Source organism: Trichosurus vulpecula, chromosome 7 (genome assembly GCF_011100635.1).
Source record: "Trichosurus vulpecula isolate mTriVul1 chromosome 7, mTriVul1.pri, whole genome shotgun sequence".
Classification (NCBI taxonomy): Eukaryota; Metazoa; Chordata; class Mammalia; order Diprotodontia; family Phalangeridae; genus Trichosurus; species Trichosurus vulpecula.
Window position 1 is genome coordinate 54,513,338 of NC_050579.1, and position 19,411 is coordinate 54,532,748.

Below are 19,411 nucleotides of genomic sequence, written 5' to 3' on the forward strand. Positions count from 1 at the left end.
CAACCTCTCCTTTCCCTCCCTTTACATACACAGCGCCCCCTTCCCCATCCCTCTCCTCCCCGACGCCCCGCCCTCCCTGTGGCCCCGCCCCCTCCCCGCGGGGCTCCAGCTGAGCTCCGAGCCCGGCCTGGGGACTCGGGATCCCGCTGCTGCCGGGGCCGCAGGATGGGGCGCGTCCTCGGGGGCCTGCGCTGCATCAAGTACATGCTGCTCGCCTTCAACCTGCTTTTCTGGGTGAGCCCCAAGAGGGGAGCGGGATGGGCGCTCCCAGGTTGAGGGGAGCAGGACGAATGAGGGGGGCTCCCCAGGGAGGAAGGGAGGGAAGGAGGGACTGCAGTTGCTGAGTCCGGGTCCGGGCGGGCGTGGGATCGAGAGTGACAGCGGCGAGGATGGGGGGGGTGGGGGGGAAAGGGGCGTGTGCATGTATGTGGTTGCATGTATGTGTGTGCATGTATGTATGTGTGTGTGCGCGAATCTAAAGAGGAAATAAGACAGAGACACAAAGAGAAGGAGAGAATCAGAGAGAGGGATGGAGAGGCATAAAGGAAAAAAAAAACAGACGGAGTAGGCAGAAACGTTGGGGAATGGAATAGAGCGATTTTAAACTGAGGTTTTATTCTGGGGCAGGGATTGCTTCCTGCCTCTATCTAAACGCTCCCCCATCCCTCCTCAGTCCTCCAGGCAGTTCTGGCTGAATGGGGCACCACCTGCTTCTCCTCACCTGGTGTGGGTTTTCTACCTTCACCAGCCCCGCCTCCCCTCCCACCCTCTAACCTGCTTGTCCGTCAGTTTCTTCTTACCAGCCTTCCCTCCCCTCGGGAGGCCGGGTCCGATCAAGGGGACAGGAGGATCCTGGCAGGTGCAGAATACCCCTTTGAGGGACAACATGAAAACAGAGCCAAATCTGGAGGGAAATCTCTTGTTTTGGGCAGGGGGGGGTGCAGTGCAGGGGGACATTGGTTCACCGTAGACCTAGGTCCAGAGGAGGGAGGAGTAAGTGCTGGCTGGGGACCAGAGGCTTGTGTAAGGGGGTTTTCCCAAGGTAAACAGTCTTGTCCCAGCAGCCAACCAGGTCTCTCGAAATCCTCAAATGTACCCAGCACCTTTTGATTCTCAGAGATGATCTCATCCAACTCTGAAGTTTATTGCATCGACAATAGGAGGAGCAAGAACCAAATATGGTTCCCAATTCATAGGTGGAGGCACTGGGTCTCTGGCAGAGGGTCGTGACGCCTTGGGTATTTCAAATTCTTGTAGACACGACTAAGACAAGACTCTTCCTAGATCTTTCATCGCCCCATCCTATGCCTACATCTTGGAGGAATCGAAATGGGATCTAAATGTTTTCTCTCTGTCTCTTAGCAAGTCTTTTTAGGGTTATGCCAAGATGTAAATTTCCATCAGGTAGGGGGACTCCTCCAAAGGACAACAGGCTCTCTAGTGGGGATGGGGGCTGTTTTTGGTTTGGTTTTGTCCTTCTGAGAGGCAGCAATGATATAGAAAAAAAGAACTATGGGTCCAGAGTTAGGAGGTCCGGGTTTGGATTCTGATTCTGACACTTCCAAGCTACATATGATGGTGACATTTTAAGCCTCAGTTTCCTCATATATAAAATGGAGATGATGTCTGTAGGACCTACCTAAGAAGATTGTTGGGAAGAAAGTGTCTCATAAACACTAAAGTACTAAATAATTTAAGTTGTTCTGAGATTGGAATGGGGCAGCAGTGACCTGAGCCATTGAAACTGCCCAGTCTTCGAGGAAGGTATGGAGAGAAAGTATTCTTTCTGGTTTAAGGAAGCTGTTCAATTTTAGAAAGACCTTCGTCTCCCAGTTGTGACTAATTACTAAATGGGCCCCTGGGAGTGGGGCTGTCTCTACTTGCATCTGCCAAAGCAGAGTAATTCCCGGAAGACCATGTTCTCCCTTGGCTCAGGCTGCCCTCAGCAGGAGCCTCCAACAGCAGCAGGTTTGGAAGGGAAGCCTATAACTGGGTTGATATATCCTAAAATGTCAAACACAAGATTTCTGCCAGCCGAGGCATTTTCACTGAGTTCATCTTATGAACAAATGCTTATCAGGACACAAAATTCCAGATTTTTTTGAATTTTGATATGAAATGTGTTGTCAAGCCTTAATTATCCAGATGTAAATTATCCACTCTGGATTGTCTGCTACACATTTTTAATCCCAATTGCAAAACTTTTCTGGACCATCTTTCCCCTTCTCTTCATTAAAACAAATTAATTTTAAAATCTGCCTCAAAAGAGTATAATTAGGAAGGTAAATCTGCAAAAAAAAGTTTTATTAATTTATATTTACAGAGTACCAATTATATGGCTGGAATGGGTCTTTGACCTACCAGAAGGGTTTGGTTTTTTGGTCCTGACCAAATTCACTCACTGTAGAGAACATTTGCGTTCTGATGTAGAAATAAAGCTGGGCAACTTCTCTTTAAGTGAAACTTAGAGAGTTATCTGGGAGCACTGAAAGCTTAAGTAATTTGGCCATTGTCACACAGTTCATGTGTCTGCGACCTGACTTGAACCTAAGGTTTCCTGACTTCCAGGCCTGTCCTATAGTCACCCCACCAGAATATCTCAAAGGCATGTAAGGGAAGAATAAAAACAGAGTTCCTGCCTTTAAGGATTTTGTGATTCTTTTGTTAAAAAAAAAACTAAAAGAGATTATGTGACAAAAACAACAAAACTAATAACACCATACAGTTTATTAGTAAATAGAAATGTGGTGTCGGTTTGCACATTAAGGATTAGACAAGTAGAGATCTTGCACTGTTGGAATATAGACTCATAGCATGTTGGATGTAAAAGGGGTCTGGAGGCAGTATGTTGGGGTGGAAAAGGAGTCTCAGGATCTGAGTTCAAATGCTCACATCTGTCCTTTTTGTCTAGGCAAGGTACTTAACCTATCTTGGCCTATCTTCTCCAATCTACTTAGAGGTTGGACTAAGGTGCCTTCCAACTCCAGATCTGGACCCTATGATCCTCCCTCAAATTTCCAGACTTTGGTCTGGATCTTGACTCTGACCTGATCCTACTTCCACTATGTTTATTACTTGTCTACACACGTCTTATCCCCACCTATTGAACGATAAGCTCCTTGAGGATTTGGACTGTTGTTTTCATCTCTGAATCTCCAACAGTGCTTTGCACATTTGGGGACAGGGTCAAATGTGTAATTTCATAGACGTAGGGAGCTCCCAGGTACAGAAATTCCTTCTACCAATGCAGATCAAAAACTCTTCTCTTCACTTACTTTCTAGAGTTGTACTGAATATGGTTAAATGGTACCCATGATCCCATAGCCAGAATTGCCAGAGGTAATAAATCAACATTTATTAAGTGCCTACTATGTGCCAGGCACTGTGCTAAGAGCCACAGATACAAAAAGAGGCAAAAGACAGTCCCTGCCCTCAAGGAGCTCACAATCAAATGGGAGAGACAACAAGCAAATATTTATGAACAAGCTATATACAAGATAACGTGTCCAACTCTTTGTGATGCCAGTTGGGATTTTCTTGGCAGAGATACTAAAATGGTTTGCCATTTCCTTCTCCAGCTCATTTTACAGCTGAGGAACTGAGGTTAAGAGTTAAGTAACTTGCCCAGGGTCACACAGCTTATAAGTATCTAAGGCTGGACTCACGAACGTGAGCCTTCCTGATTCTAAGCCTAGTGCTCTATCCACTGCCCCATCTAGATGCACATACAAGATAAATAGGAAATAATTAACAGAGGGAAGGCACTAGAATTAAGAGGAGTTGAGAAAGGGCTTCTGTTGATGACTGGATTTTAGTTGAGACTTAAAGGAAGCCAGGGAATTCAGTAGGTGGAAATGAGGAGGGAGAACATTCCAGGAATGGGGGACAGCCAGTGAAAATGCCTGGAGCCAAGAAATGGAGTGTCTTGTTCATGGCACAGAGAGGAGGCCAGTGTCACGGGATAGAAGAGTACGTGGTAGGGAGTCCTGTCTTGTGTCCCTACATGGTAGGGATGCTGTCTTATACATAGTATGGACCTAATGAATGTTTGTTGAACTGCTGAATCTGGGCCAATCTCCTAATTTGATATGAAGGAAAAAAAGCCCAGAAGGGGGAAAGAAATGACTTTTCAAAGATCAGAACAGTCAGTGGGTGAAGTTTCCTGACTTCCCTTTCAATGTGCTTTTAAAGTAGACAGAAAAGGTTTCATGGAAAAATTATTACTGTTAATAATAAAATAATGATAAAAGCATTTATTTTAGGGTTCACAAAATGCTTTACAAATATTTTATCCTCAGAACACCCTATCATCCCCATTTTACAGATGAGGAAACCAAGGTAAACAGAGGTGAAGTTTCTTGCCTGGGCTCACACAGCTAGTAAGTGTCTGAGGCTGGATTTGAACTCAGGTCTTCCTGACCCCAAGTCCAAAACTTCATGCCCTACACCTGGCCCTTTGAAGGATCAGTAAGAACTGGATAAAAGACAGCAAAGGGCATTGCCAGTTGGGAGGGGGAAAAGAAGAGAGAACATGATGAACAAAACCACAAAAGAGAGAATAAATATAGCATGCCTTTTGACAGCAAGGCTGGTTAATGACTTGAATTAGTTGCATCTTGGGAAAAATCTGTACTCTGCCACTTAGCTAGTAAGCCTGACTCAGTCTGCCTTGTTCTACAGTATTTTAATGGCTCTGTGATCTTGATGTGGAAACTCCCTCCGAAAGTGCAGATCGCAATCCATTTACAACTCTCTTTGTCCTTTATCCCTCTGTCTTACTGACTGTCTTTATATTCTGCTTTTTGCCTCTTGGTTCATTTTCAGTTTTCAGATATTCAGTTCAATTTAGAAAGTACTTATTAGGTGCCTTTATTAAAATTTATTACATAGATTGATCCTAGAAGAGAAAGCAGGGTCCCTGTTCTCCACCAATCCAGCCCAGCCTAACAATATAACACATTCTGATAAAGAGGATAAATGACTTGGCAAGGAGCTTTTACTTGGGACAAATTACCTCCATTTTGTGCAGGAGACCAAAATCCAGAATAATCCTGACCTAGTTCACCTCATGACTGTTTCCTGAACAATGGGATTGGGGCGATAGGATGATATTGAACTATTTTTCTGAAAACTGAGAGGGGTGACTGTGCTTAAACCTCTTTTATTTACATATATACTCAGGTACCCCTGAGCTCTCCTGAGACACAGGCTCTCCAGAGGACTCTCCAGGGGGCACTTCTTCCTTTTTAGGTTCTCCCCATACTCCGGTGACACGGCTGGCCCTGAGTCTCTGGGAGGTGTCATTTTTAATCCACAACTTGATAAATCATTTTGTATCCTGCTGGCAGTTTGGTTTGAGTTTCCCAAGGTTCTGATCCCGGCTTTATAAACATTGAACTCTATCAAACCCACTCTAACAGCATACTCCCTTTCCCGAGCGCCTCTAAATATATTCGCTGTGGAATTTCAAGAGGGGAAAAAACCAACAACCAGCAATCACCAGCCTGGAATTACTTTCTGATACTGTGGCTGATGTCTGACATGAAAGCCCTCCCTCCAGCATGTCTAAATTCAGACACCACAATCTGATAGAACAAAGTATTCCTGGGGCCGCTGGTGAAATCACCTTTATTTTTTTTCCCCTGTTGCATAGCAATATGAAAACACACCACCACCCACCCTGTCCACTTACGGTGATTTAAAGACAAACCTAGGAGCTGTTTATTCCTTGGTATATTGTTGTGAGCTCAGCATTTTCCTCACATTGTGCTGTGTACCCTGGGCTCTTGGGGCTCTACTGACCCAACAGGAAACAGCTCCTCAGTTGATGAAAGTCAGACGCCATATATGGCAAACAGAGCCGTTCCACTTTGCTTTTGACCCCTGTTAGTGGGGCAACGGGGATAGAGAGCAAGTCGTTATCAGGCTCGTTGAGGTGGAGAAGAAAGAATGGTACCAGTAACACCGCCGCCAACAACAACAGCATTTTATATGGCACATCAAGTGTTACAAAACACAACTCATTTGTATCTAACCACAGCCTTGTGAGGGGGCAGGCACTGCAGGTATTATCCTTCTTCTACAATACAGGAAACTGAGTCTCAGAGAGGTTGAGAAACTTGCTCAAGGCCACATAGCCAAGAAATGTCAGAAATGAGATCTGAACTCAAGGATCTCCTGCCTCCCAAGTCCATGCTCTTTCCAGGACTCCAAGCAAGATCTCCTAATTAATTTTAATATTTTACACTGGAGTCACTAAAGTCATTGGATTAGAAATGAAAGATTTTTTTTTTTACTTTTTCCTGATAATTTCAACTCACATCCTACCTTCCTCTTACATAATCTGTCTACAGTGTAGTGTCAGGAGATTGTGTCTGTGGCCTTATAACTTGCTTACTGAAAGATCTGGGAGTAAAAAATGCCAGTAATACAATATAGCAAACATATTATTAAGCTTCTGCTGTGTGCTAAACCCTGTACTAAGGTCTGGGTAGGGGCTGGGGGAGAAGGGTGGGGGGGAATATCAAAGTGTAGATATACCACAGCTCCTCCCCTCAAAGTGTTTACACCCTAACTGGGGAATAAGATACCAAAGCAGATACCAAAAATTTCATGATACTAGGTAGTTACGCTAGAAAGTTACGAAATAAGAGTATTGTGTGAAATCTGATGGGAAGACTCATGACCGCTGGGTAGGAACTATATGAAGGAAGTAGCTTTTGAATTGGCCTTTAAGGGAGGGGTAAGAACCAGACAGGTGAAGAGGACAAGGTGGGGGAAGGGTATTCCAGACCTGGAATATCAAAAAGCCAGAGCAAAGACACCAAAACAGGAAAGTATAGTGTGGCCCTGGGGCCAAGAGTTGTCCAGTTTGGCCGGAACACAAGGGAAGTAACATGGTAGGAAGATTGTGAAATACCAGATTGTAAAGGACCCTGAATACCGAGCAACAGAATTTGAATTTCACCTGGCAGATAATAGGGAGTCACTGAAGGTATTTGAGCAGAGGAGTGACATGATTTACACATAAGGAAGATTTTTCTGGCATTGGGTATAAGGGTTGGATTAGAGATTGGAAAACTCATTAGGAAGGCCTTGCACTAGTGTAGGACTGGGACCCTTGACAGTAATGAACTACTCTCTCCAAAAGCTTCAAAGCATTTTGCTTGGTTGACCATAAGCTCATCTTCACTTTTGTACCCTTTTAAGGATGAGAAGGAAGCAGAATTATCCTACATATCTTAGAAGTATTTTCCAGTGGCCTAGCAACAACTGAATTTTCTCTGAGTTCAAATCAAGATATAGGTAACATATCAGTCCTGCAGAGGACAGGCTTGGCTAAATTAAAGGCATTAGGTAGATCCAGGCAGTCAAGGATTTAAGCTCCTGGATCACCTAATGTGGGAAGGCAGAAGTGCCCAAGGAGGAGGAAGATTCTGAAGAAAGTCCAGGAGTGAGGAAAGCAAAGCATGCTGGGTCCCTTGCTGGAAGAGATCCAGCCTTAGTCTCTCTCCTGGGCTCCAGGGCTCCATCTCTATCATCTAAGTGGACACTTCAAATTAGAGGTGCCATAGGCATCTCTAACAAAACTGTGTTCAAAACAGAACTCATTATCTTTTCCCTAGAACTCATACCTCTTTTAAACACCTGTATCTTTCTTCAGAGCCCCACCAACCAAGTTCACAACCTCAAGGATATTCTCACCTCACTCGCTTTCATCCCCCATATCCAATCACTTTCCACTTCTGTCTCTACCGTGTCTCCTGCATTCACCCTCTACAGCCATTACCTTTGCTCAGGCCCTTGTCACTTGTCACCTGGACTATAACAATAGCCCCCTGATTGGTCTCTCGGTCTCAAATCTCAGAACACTCCATCCTGTACTCTATTATAGCTGCCAAAGTGATTGTCCTAAAGCACAGATGTGACCACATCTCTCCCCTCCTCCCTAAGCTCCAGAATCTCCCTTTTACCTTTAGTATTAAATAGAAAATCCCGTTTGGCTTTTAAGGCCCTTCACAACCTGACACCACCTTACCTTTCCAACCTTGTTATTCATTACTCCCTTCCTTTACTTGGCAGTTTAACCAGATTGCCTTGATTTTCCTCAATTACAATGCACTGGTCTAGGCACTAGGGCAGGGATGGGGAACCCATGACCTCAAGGCCACATATGGCCTTCTAGGTCCTCAAGTGGGGCCCTTTGAATCCAACCTTCACAGAACAAATCCCCTTAATAAAAGGATTTGTTCCGTAAAACTTGGACTCAATCAAAAGACCGCACTCAAGGACCTAGAAGGCTACATATGGCCTCAAGGCCACAGGCTCCCCACCACCACCAGCCCTGCACTAGGGAGACAAAGACTAATAGAAAAATAATGCCTGCCCTCACAAAGCTTACAGTCTGCTGGAACAAAGAAAGATTATAGGAAAATTATTATAACAGCAATATTTTTGGAATGATCTAAAGGAAAAAGCAAAAATGCTTGTTGTGTGAATTCTGGACTCTCTCATGAAGCACCATTTTGCATCTTTTCCCTTATTCTTGAAAAACTAAAGAGAATTTTTTTAAAAGCCCAAAACTTTGTGGCCTGACATTTCAAGTACAGAAATCTTGGAAAATGCCAGGAAATGTCTGTCACTCAAACAAGCCAGAGAGAGCTTAAAAAACAAACAAACAAAATAACTAAATAATGAGATGTCAAGCTATTGACGTCTGGGAAGTAATATTCTTCCTGTCTTATGTAACATTAGATTTCAACCTTAGCATATAGCATTACCATTTCTATTACTGATATCATAGAGATGATAAAATAATCTCAGGATTATTGGGCTAGAAGAGACCTTGTCCAGCTCCATTCCATCATGCCTCGGGGGAGGAATCTGAGAAATAGAGGGTTAAGTTGCTATTGTTGTTCAGTTGTGTCTGACTTTCTGCGACCCTATTTGGAATTTTCTTGGCAAAGACACTGGAGTGGTTTGTCATTTCCTTCTCTAGCTCATCTTACAGATGAGGAAACTGAGGCATACAGGGTTAAATGGCTTGCCCAGGGTCACACAGCTAGTAAATGTCTGAGGTCAGATTTGAATTCAGGTCCTCCTGTCTCCAAGCTCAGTGCTCTCTCCACTGAGCCACTTAACTGTCTGAGAGGGTTAAGAGTCTGGCCTAAAGTTTCACAAGTAGTGCTCAGGGTAGATCTTGAATCCTGGCCTCTTGACTCCCATCCCAGTATTTCTTCTTTCACTGTAAATCACAATAATGAAAGCAAGGACCATTTCTCCTTTTTATTTATTTTTTTTAAAGGTGTTTTATTTATTTTTAGTTTACCACACACGGTTCTACATAGTTTTGAGTTCCAGTTTTTCTCCCCTCCCTCCCCCCTCCCTCCCCAAGACGGCATGAAGTCTCATATAACTGTCATGTATAACTTCGCATTGAATTAATTTATGCTCTAGTCAAGTCGTGGAGAAGAATTTTGACCAATGGAATGAATCACGAGAAAGAAGAAACAGAACCAAAAAAAAAAAAAACAAAACAAACAAGAAAAAAAAAACCCCAAAAACAAAAACAAAAGAGTCTCCTTTTTATTTTTGTATCCCCAAAGCCTGAAAGGCTGCTGGCCTTGGAGTCAGGAAGACTTGGTTAAGTCCTATCTTTGATATATACTCACTGCGTAACCTTGAGCAATCATTGAGTACAAGTTACAGACCAGTTACACATCTGAACCAGTGGAGGGAGTCTCCACACCTGGAATTCCCTACACATGAAATCATAAGTCAGGGCCAGAAAAAAATTGTTCCATATCTAATACATAGTCAACACATACTTATTAAGTACCTACTCTGTGCTGAGCAGTGAGGGCAGGTAAGAAAAGCACTGTGTAGAACCAGCTCCATGCAAGATAAATTGGAGAGAATCAACAGAGGAGAAGGCATTAGCATTAAGGAAGATCAGACAAGGCTTCTTGTGGGAGGTGGGATTTTAGCTGAGACTTGAAAGAAACCAGGGAAGCCAGGAAGCAGAGACAAGGAGTGAGAGCATTCCAGACATGGAGGATTGCCAGGGAAAATGCCCAAAGTCTGGAGATAGCATCTTGTTCAAGGAACAGCAAGGAGGTTGGTGTCACTGGATTGCACAAGAGATAGGGGTAAGTATAGTGTAAGAAGCCTGGAAAGATACAAGAGGGCCAAGTTATGAAGGCCCTTGAACTCCGTTTTTAATATTTTATTTTATAAATATAATATTTTTATTATTTTATAAATAGAATAAATCAAATATAAAAATTTAACTATTTTGTAAATATAATAAAATACAAACAATTTTATACATAGAATAAATCAAATATAATAAAAATTTGATAATTTTATAAATATAATATAAATTTAATAATTTTATAAATAGAATAAACCTATTTGATCCTAGAGGTGATAGGGAGCCACTGAAGTTTACTGAATGGGGAAGGGGGCAGGTGACATAGTCAGACTTATGCTTTAGGAAGATCAGTTTGACAGCTGAATGGTGTTTGGACTAGAGTGGGGAGAAGTAAATGGATTCATTTAGGCCAGGGTTTCTAAAGAAGCAATATGTTCCAGTGTAAGAGTTGTTGAACATTCAGAAGTGTGTGCTTCTCTCTGTTTTTACCTGGCTTCATGGTAGTGGGGAGAAACAAACTGGCAAAGAGGATGGTTGTCCATGGCAACTCACAAGAGCAGGTCAGGGGACAGATGGGGGCAGTGGTAGTTCTCCTGTGCGAGGAGCAGGAGAGCCTTGGCAACCTCATCAGCTCACGTGGGCATCCTACCCAGAGGAGCCAACTGGCAGAAATGCAGCCAGGGACACCAAGCAGACCACAACTCCAAGCCTCTGCCTCTTGGCAGAGAGCTCGAGGGGGCAGGTGTGCCCTGGGATTCTGACCCCTTCCCTAGTAACGGGAGCTCCAGAAGGGGAGGCAGAAGGTCTGGGGGCTAAGCAAACTTGGCCATTAACCTGCCCGTCTTGAGGCATGCCATTTCAACTCAACATCTCCCTTTCTGCAGAAGAGTCGATACCGCTTGCCTTGCTGGCTTTACTGAGCTCATAAGGATGTGGTGAGGCAGAATGAGTCACTGTGAAAATGCTATAGAGGAAAAGACTATCAGAACCCAAGCTATAAGCCAATGTTTCCTAATGAACACTGTCCAAACTGGCTTTTTCATAGCATATGTTTTGCCTACATAATGCTAACTGGGCTGACCACAGAGATCTGTTGCCATCAACAATCCTGCTCATGTCTAAACCAATACTTTCCTGAAACATTTTTTTCTTTACTTGCTTTCACTCCTGGCACGGCTAAAAATGGTGAAAACAATCATGAATAGCAAAAATATAGGCATTCTAGAAAACAAGAAACTCCATCTATCTATCTATCCATATCTTTGTTATTGTGGTTCAGTTGTTTTCAGTACTGTCCAACTCCTCATGACCCCATTTGAGGTTTTCTTTCCAAGATACTGGAGTAGTTTGTCATTTCCTTCTCCAGTTCATTTCACAGATGAGGAAACTGGGGCAAACAGGGTGAAGTGACCTGCCCATGGTCACATAGCCGGGAAGTATCAGGGGTCACATTTGAACTCAGGTCTTCCTGACTCCAGGACCACCATTCTATGCACTGTGCCACCTAGCTGCCTGTGTGTGCATATGTATGTATATATGTATATGTGTGTGTGTGTATATATATATATATACATATATATATATATATATATATATATATATATATATATATATATATATATATATATATACATACATACACACATACACAATTTAATGCCTGGTTCTTGCTAATAGGAGAATATGGAAAAAAGCTGATAGGGGGGACATCAATTACAGAGTGAATGGGTTTTCACAATCCGTCTTGATGGCACTCATTTCTTCATCTATAACCCACAATATACATGGTGCTGTGTTTGGGGCTATGGGGGTCAGAGTGTCATAGAATGAAAAAAAGATGTGATCTCCTCCCTTTATCCTGACAGTGTAGGGAATGGAAAGAATTTGACTCCCTTCTTCTGACTTGGACAGGTTTGCTGTTGTTGTTTTAAGTTGGTTTGTTTCTCTGATATCACGTTGATTCTAGGCTTTATCTGCTAACTGATGTCTTTCTCTGGGAATATGGGATGTTTCAGTATTGCTCATTAAAGAATTTCTCACAACCAGAGTCCCTTTTTCCCAATGTTTGCTAGTCCTTTCCCTGTTCCCCTTTTCTTCAAGAAAGATGCTGTTATCAATCTCATAAATAAATACAACTAATTCACAATTATCCAAGTGTCAATTATCCAGTTTGTGAATTGGTTAAAGCTAACTTTTTAGTTTCTTGTTTCCTCCTTCCCCCACCATCAAACTCACCACTATCACTTCTACTCTATTACCAAATGATGCATATTCAAGGAATGCAAATTAAATTAAAACAATTTTAATGGTCTAGATCGGGTATTCTTAACCTGGGGTCTATGCATTTGGTTATACATACCTATATTTATAACCATATTTCAATATAAGTAGTTCCCTTTGTAATCCTATGCATTCTATTTTATGCATTTAAAAAACATTATTCTGAGAAGGAGTCCATAGAATCCACCAGATTGCCAAAGGGGTCCACAGCCCCCCAAAAGTTAAGAATCCGTGGTCAATATCAAACAGAAGGAGGTAGTCATATCCTGCACCCCAAGGCCATACAGCAATGATTTAGACTTGGTGTCTGCACCCTTGCTGCCTTCCTAATACAGAGAATCAAGTGGAGATTGTATGTAAATATCACCTTACCTGAAGGCTGCATCCAGGAACTTCACAGAAAGCCTCATGCAGACCACGTGGAGGAGCATACCTTTAGCAGCTCAGGGTCCATTCAGCATTTGGTATTTCCAGGGTCAACTAACCACTAGCATCTTACCTGACTCTGCCTCACCTAGACTTGCTGGGAAAAATTGAGCTGAGTGGTCCCTTGGACTTTTTTCCAAGTGAAATCAATATGATATTTGTTTCTAGGTTGTTGTTGTTTTAAATTACCTTACTTCTCCCAAATCTTCCACATCCACACCCCTCTCCTGCCATCTCCCCGATTTTGATACTGCATAATAATAGGATGAAAACCTACTTTTTCTTCTTCCCTGAAAAAATGCCACATTAGGTCCTAGGGTAAATGTGCTTCTGATTTGTAGCCCCTAATGCTTCTTGCGACCAGAACTGGGTAGAGTACTCTGTGATGCAACTCCCACATCTGTTCTGATTTCCCTATAAGAGCAATTATCAGCTTAAAAGCTTTCAATGATGACAGCTCTAGGCCCGAGATGATGTTTTCGCTTTTGTTTGAATCCACAGTAGAGACCAAGGCTATAGATTGGACTAAGCTGTATGTAAAATGATGGAGTGTGATGAAGAGAACGTTGGCCTGTTAGCTGGGAGAGACTTGGCTCCCACCCCATCTCTTGATATCCACCAGCTGTGTGATCACAGGCAAATCACTTAAATTCTCTGAACCTCAATTTACTCACTTGTAAAAGGACAATGGTAACATCTGTAGTAGGCCTCCACTTGAGGTGTTGTAGAAAAAGAGCCAGAAACCTGGGTTCAAATCCTTCCCCTGATTCATATTGGCTTAGTGATTCTGGGCAGATCACTTAGCATCTCAGGGTTCCAAGATAACTATGACTACTGAATTGTGAGAGGTCTATTATCCTACTTTGGTGGAAAGAATTTCCAAAATGATGGGTCAGAATAAAAAAAAAATACCTACTTCACAGAATCATAGGATTACAAATTGACAGCTATAAGGGACCCATATTTTTTTTCTATTGGGGAATTTGGTCGATTACATTTGGCTGAGGGTTTCTAAAGTGCTCCCAGAAGTATTTGTGCAACGTTTTCTGGGCAAGCTTGAATCCATGATCTAGTGTTTCCTGTCAATATTCTCTTGCTTCCAGGGCACCTGATTGTTCTCTGTTACTACTGCTGACCCGGAAGTTCAAAGAATCTTAGAATTCTGAGCTGCAAGGAACCTTAGAGATCATTGAGTTCAGTGTGCCTATTTTACAGGTGAGGAAGCTGAGATCGATTTTAGAATCTCAGAGCTGGAAAAGGACTCTTTCTAGGGGCCATCTAGTGCAATCTGTACCCAAGAAAGAATCCCTTCTATTTCTTAGCCAAGATCACATAGCTAGGAAGTAGCGGAATCAGAATTAGAACTCAGGTTCTCCACCTCCAGTCCCTCATAAAGATGCTCAGATGAGTTAGCCAGATGCAGGCACAGGAAATTCCATCACCTCTACTTAGAAATTTTTTGCAAACATCCCTTAGAGAAAGCACCTCCAGAGAAATGTTGGTGCTGTATTGGTCCTGTGAATGGCACCTTCAAGGCCCTGCTGGCTGTCCGATTGGAGTAACGCCGTTAGGCCTCATGATTAAAATGGATCAGCTGCTCTAGAAGAGGATGGATAAATTACCATGTGAAGCCAGAAGGCAGAGTTTCTGCTCCCACAAATCCATTTGCTGTACTCTTTATCCTCAAAGAGCTCAAAGTACAAGTGACCGCACTGATTATTGTTCACAGAATGTTAGGGCTAGCAGGGCCCACAGAGATCATCTGCTCCACCTTCCTCATTTTGCAGCAAAAATCACTAAGCCTCACAAAGGATACGTGACTGCCCCGATATAGCACCGTTGGATAAATGTCCCTTTAAGACAATATAATGACTGGCATGCATATAGCACTTAAAGGTGTGTGAAGAATATCCTCATAGAAACCCTGGGAACTAGGTGCTATTGTGGTTCCCATTTTACAGGTGAGGAAACTGAGGCAGACAGGTGAAGTGACTTGCCCAGGGTTGCCTAGCTAGGAAGTATCTGAGGTTGATTTTGAACTCAGATCTTCCTGGACTCCTGACCCTGTGTATCACTTAGTTGCCTGGATTCACAAAGCAACCATGCTTGTGAATCATAAAGCATCCTTGGATTTCCTTCACTTTGACCTAATTCAGCAACAATACATAATGTGCTGGGCTAGATTAGGAATGCTCAAGTGCATTTGTGATCTCATCCATTTGGAAGTTTCCCCCAGGGATGCAGATCACAACCCGTTTGTTCCTGTCCATCCCATGACTCTTGTCCATGTTGTCCCATACATTTGCTTTAGGGTTCAACCTAACATGCTTGAGGCCTTCCTCATTTTCTCCCAACATCACTGGGATACCAGTGAAACATTCTGGCCAGCCGCCGGTCATCCCTCACCTTCGAAGCATGACCAGCTCATCTTTTCTTCCTATTGTACATTTCTTTGCTGGCCTCTTTTACTCCTGTTCTTCTTGAGATTTCCTCATTGATTCTATGTTGGAGCCTGCTCATCCCCACCATGATCCTCACCATGATAACCATTTTAATAAAGATAAGGATGTAATGATGAAATAAAAGTACAGTCCTTTCCCCAAAGAGCTTATCATTTGAATGGGAGATGATGCCCACAAATAAGTATAGCACAAAATAGAATATGATAATCACATAGACCAGGTACTTAATGTTAGAGCTCATGGAAGGTAGAAGTCACTGTCAGATGAAAGAAATCAGAAAAGGCATCAGCAAGGGAAGTGCCATCTGAGTTTGCCCTTTTGAAGAAGGGAAATATTTCAAAAGGTGGAGATGACAAAGGAGAATCCATTGTGTATGTGTCTTATTCCCCCCCTCCCAATTATATTATAAACCCCTTGAGGACAGGAAATGGTATGAAGAAAGAAGATGGAAGAAAACAGGACGAGAAGGAAGGGGGTGGCCCAGAGCCTACGTTAAACAATCCAGTCTCAATAGGAATATAGAAAGGAAGGTTGGGGCCAGACTGTGAGAGGCCATAATGCCAGGCTAAGTGAGCAGTTTATACTCTATTTGCTAGCCAATGGGGAACCTCTGAAGATTTTTGAATGATGTGTTCAGAGCTGTGTTTTACTCAGCCAGTGGTAATGAAGAAGGAGAAGGAAATGGGGCAGAGAGATACCAAAGGAACCAAGACAAGTCTATTGTAAGTCTATCCTGACATGATAAGGGCCTGCCTGAATGAGGGTGGTGGCTATGTGAGTAGAAAGAAGGGAACTTATTCAAGAAATTCTGAAGAGGTTAATTGGCGATTGATATTAAACAAACTCAAAAAAGTCACTTCGTCAAGAATCCTCAGGAAAGGGGAAAATGAAATTGAAATCCTTTAAGAAATTCTTCTTCATTCTAATTGACATGGTTTGGGCAGAGGGCCACACCTAAAGGAAATATTTTTGTTTATCCACTTTGCCTAAATGCTTTCTAATCCCTTCTGGGATTCTTCTCTTCTGATTTAAAAAACACACACACACACACACACACACACACACACACACACACACTACCAACAACAACTTTTTGAAGAGGCAGTTCATGTTCTAAAGACATATGCTTGCAATTTGTAATTTCATATTCTGAAAATTCTTTGGAATATGGTTAGCTACTGAAATTCTTGAGATCCAGCTTCTTCTTATAAATTACGCATGAAAATATACAATCCTTTCTTGGTTTAGAGGGCGCTGGCAAGTTCCTCCACTGATATCTTTCCATTAGGATTTTCCACCTTCCTTCTCTTGCTTGCATAAACAGAGAACGTAATTTTCCCAACCACTTACAGTTGTCTCATTTTCAAATGCTGGTGGTTTTTTGGGCATTGGTTGTTTGTAAGTAAGGATCCTTTGAGCCCAAATAATGGTAGCAAAGTCCATTTTGTGTGTCCAGTAGCCTACCTCTTTGACATGCTGAAATCACAGAAGTCCCTGCAAAAGTAAGAGTATTTCTACCATAAATTTTCCCTAAGGTATTCAATTCAAGAAGCATTTATTAAGCACCTATTATGCATCTCACTCAGTTCTAGGTTCTAGAAATAGAGAAGAGGGATAGGGCCAAGACTTGCAATTGAACTGGTATTGGGAGCTCCCAGATAAAGAAAGTCGCTCTACCAATGCAGGTCATTCACAGTCTTAGGGAGTCATCCTGAGAACTAAGAGGCTAAGTGACAAAGCCAGTATATGTCAGAAGCAGGGCCTGAACCCAGGTCTTCTCATTCTGAGACTAAAAATGTTAGTTGATGGACTGAGGCCAGCTCTCCATCTCTTCCACTGTTGATGCCTCTCTAGGCACTGGTAACACAAAGATAGCTCTTTATCTTGAGGAGGTCCCATTGCTACTGGTAAAAAACAACATATGCACAGATAATCAATCAATAAGCATTTATTACTAGAGAAAGAAATGGCAAACCACTCCAGTATCTTTGCCAAGAAAACCCCAAATAGGGGGCAGCACAGTGAGTAGAACACTGGCCCTGGAGTCAGGAGGACCTGAGTTCAAATCTGGTCTCAGACACTTGACATACTAGCTATGTGACCTTGGGCAAATCACTTAGCTCCAATTGCCCTGCCTTCCCCCCTCCAGAAAAAAAAAGAGAGGAAAAAAAAGAAAACCCCAAATAGAGTCACAAGGAGTTGGACCCAACTGAAAAAACATTTATTGAGCACCTACTATGTTCCAGGAAATGTACTGAGTGCTGGGGATACAAAGACAGTCAGTCCTTACCCTCAAGGAGCTCACAATTTAATACAAAATATGAAATTCTTGGATGGGAAGGAGCACTAAGATTGGAGGGCTCAGCAAAGACATTAAGAAGGAGGAGGAGGTAGAGATTCCTAGAGGAGGAAGAGCATTCCAGGCAAAGAAATGGGGATGAATGTAAGCATGGGAGCAGGACCAAAGGCAAGAGCCCTGAGCAGCATAACCTTGGTAAGTCAATTCAGTTCAACAAAAACTTATTATATCCCTATTCTATGTACAAAGCATAGTGCTGGACAAATCAATTGTCCTTTCTGGGCCTAAGTGGCCCTATCTGTAAAGTGAGGTCAATGGACCAGATATCTTCTATGGTTCTTTCCAATTCTAACATCCTTTCCCAATTGCCCTAAATGCTAGTGAATTCCCTCTGTGGATTATCTCTAATTTATCCTGTATATATCTTGTTTGGATGCTGTCTTCTCCCATCATGTTGTAAGCTCCTTGAGAGCGGGGTGGGGGATGGGGTTGTCTTTTGCCTTTCCTTTGTATCCTCAGCACTTAGCACAGGGCCTGGCACATAGTAGGGACTTAATAAATCTTTGCTATGAGCTGGTGAGGTCTTCTTCTTAAAGTAGTCATCTGGAGGCTCTAGGCTGCTGCCAGGGGAAGTTCACCTTCAACGTCCCACCTGAGGTTACCTCCCCTGCTCGCTGCTTCAGGTTCTTCACTTTTCCCAACAAAATTCTCTTCTGCATGGCATTCCCTTGTGTCCCTGCCATCTGCTTTCCAAGGTGATAGCTGGTGGATCCAATACATTCTCATGTTAACGTATTCATGGGAGCAGGCCCCTTACCTGGCCCTCCAGACTTCCTAGGCAACATATCCATTTTATAATTGGCCTTCTGGAAATAACAACCCTCCCCCAAAGGAAGAATGCTGAAGAGAGGCATTGGAATCAGATTGCAGAAGGATCTGGCGTGGTTGAGTCCTTCGGTCAGCCCTCTTCCTAACAATAACAGTCCACATGTATTCATTACTCAAGCATTTACAAGACAGTCCCTTCACCCTGGTTATATAAGTACTGGATATATAAGCATTATTCATCCCATTTTACAGATGAGAGAACTCAAAGAGGTTAAATTATTTATCCACAGCTAGTAAGTGGCAGAATTGGGACTTAAACCCAGGCCTTTCGATTCCAAATCCAGTGTTCTTTCATCCATATCATGTTTGCATCCCAAGTAATACTACTAAGCTTGCCTTGATTGGGAGCCACAAGGGGGTTGATGGGTACCAAACATACTATGGTCCTGAACTGGAATCTTTATGGACTTTTCTAAGAATTAACTTGGTTCATTGTAGACGTCTTTTTTTTTTTATAAGTGGCATCATGAAGCACTGTTTGTGATGGGAGTAAGCTAAAGGTCTTTCCAATAGATCAGGAATCTAGAAATGCTAGCTATAGTATTCAAAGAAGAAAAAAGAAATTGAAGGAATTAGAATGGGCAATGAGGAAAGAAAACTCTCACTCTTGGCAGGTGATATGATGATTTACTTAGACAATCAGCTAAAAAACTAGTTGAAATAATTAACTTCAGCAAAGTTACAGGATATAAAATAAACCGACATAAATCATCAGCATTTCTATGTATTACCAACAACATCCAGCAGGAAGAGATAGAAAGGGAAATCCCATTTAAAATAACTGCACACAGTATAAAATACTTGGGAATCTACCTACTAAGACAAACCCAGGAACACAGTTCTAAGAAGCAGCCTTGCATAGTAGATGGAGTATTAAGGCTTGAAATTGGTAATATCTAGAGC

The 19,411-nt window shown here is 42.5% G+C and overlaps 1 protein-coding gene across 1 annotated transcript in view; it reads left to right on the forward strand.

The window, feature by feature from the left end:
• Positions 1–143: 143 nt before the first annotated feature.
• TSPAN2 (tetraspanin 2) overlaps positions 144–19,411 on the forward strand; it is a 57,867-nt gene continuing 38,599 nt past the window's right edge. The window contains 1 exon segment of the mRNA XM_036767776.1: positions 144–234. Within this exon segment, the coding sequence (XP_036623671.1) occupies positions 166–234 (69 nt within the window). The 5' untranslated portion in view covers positions 144–165.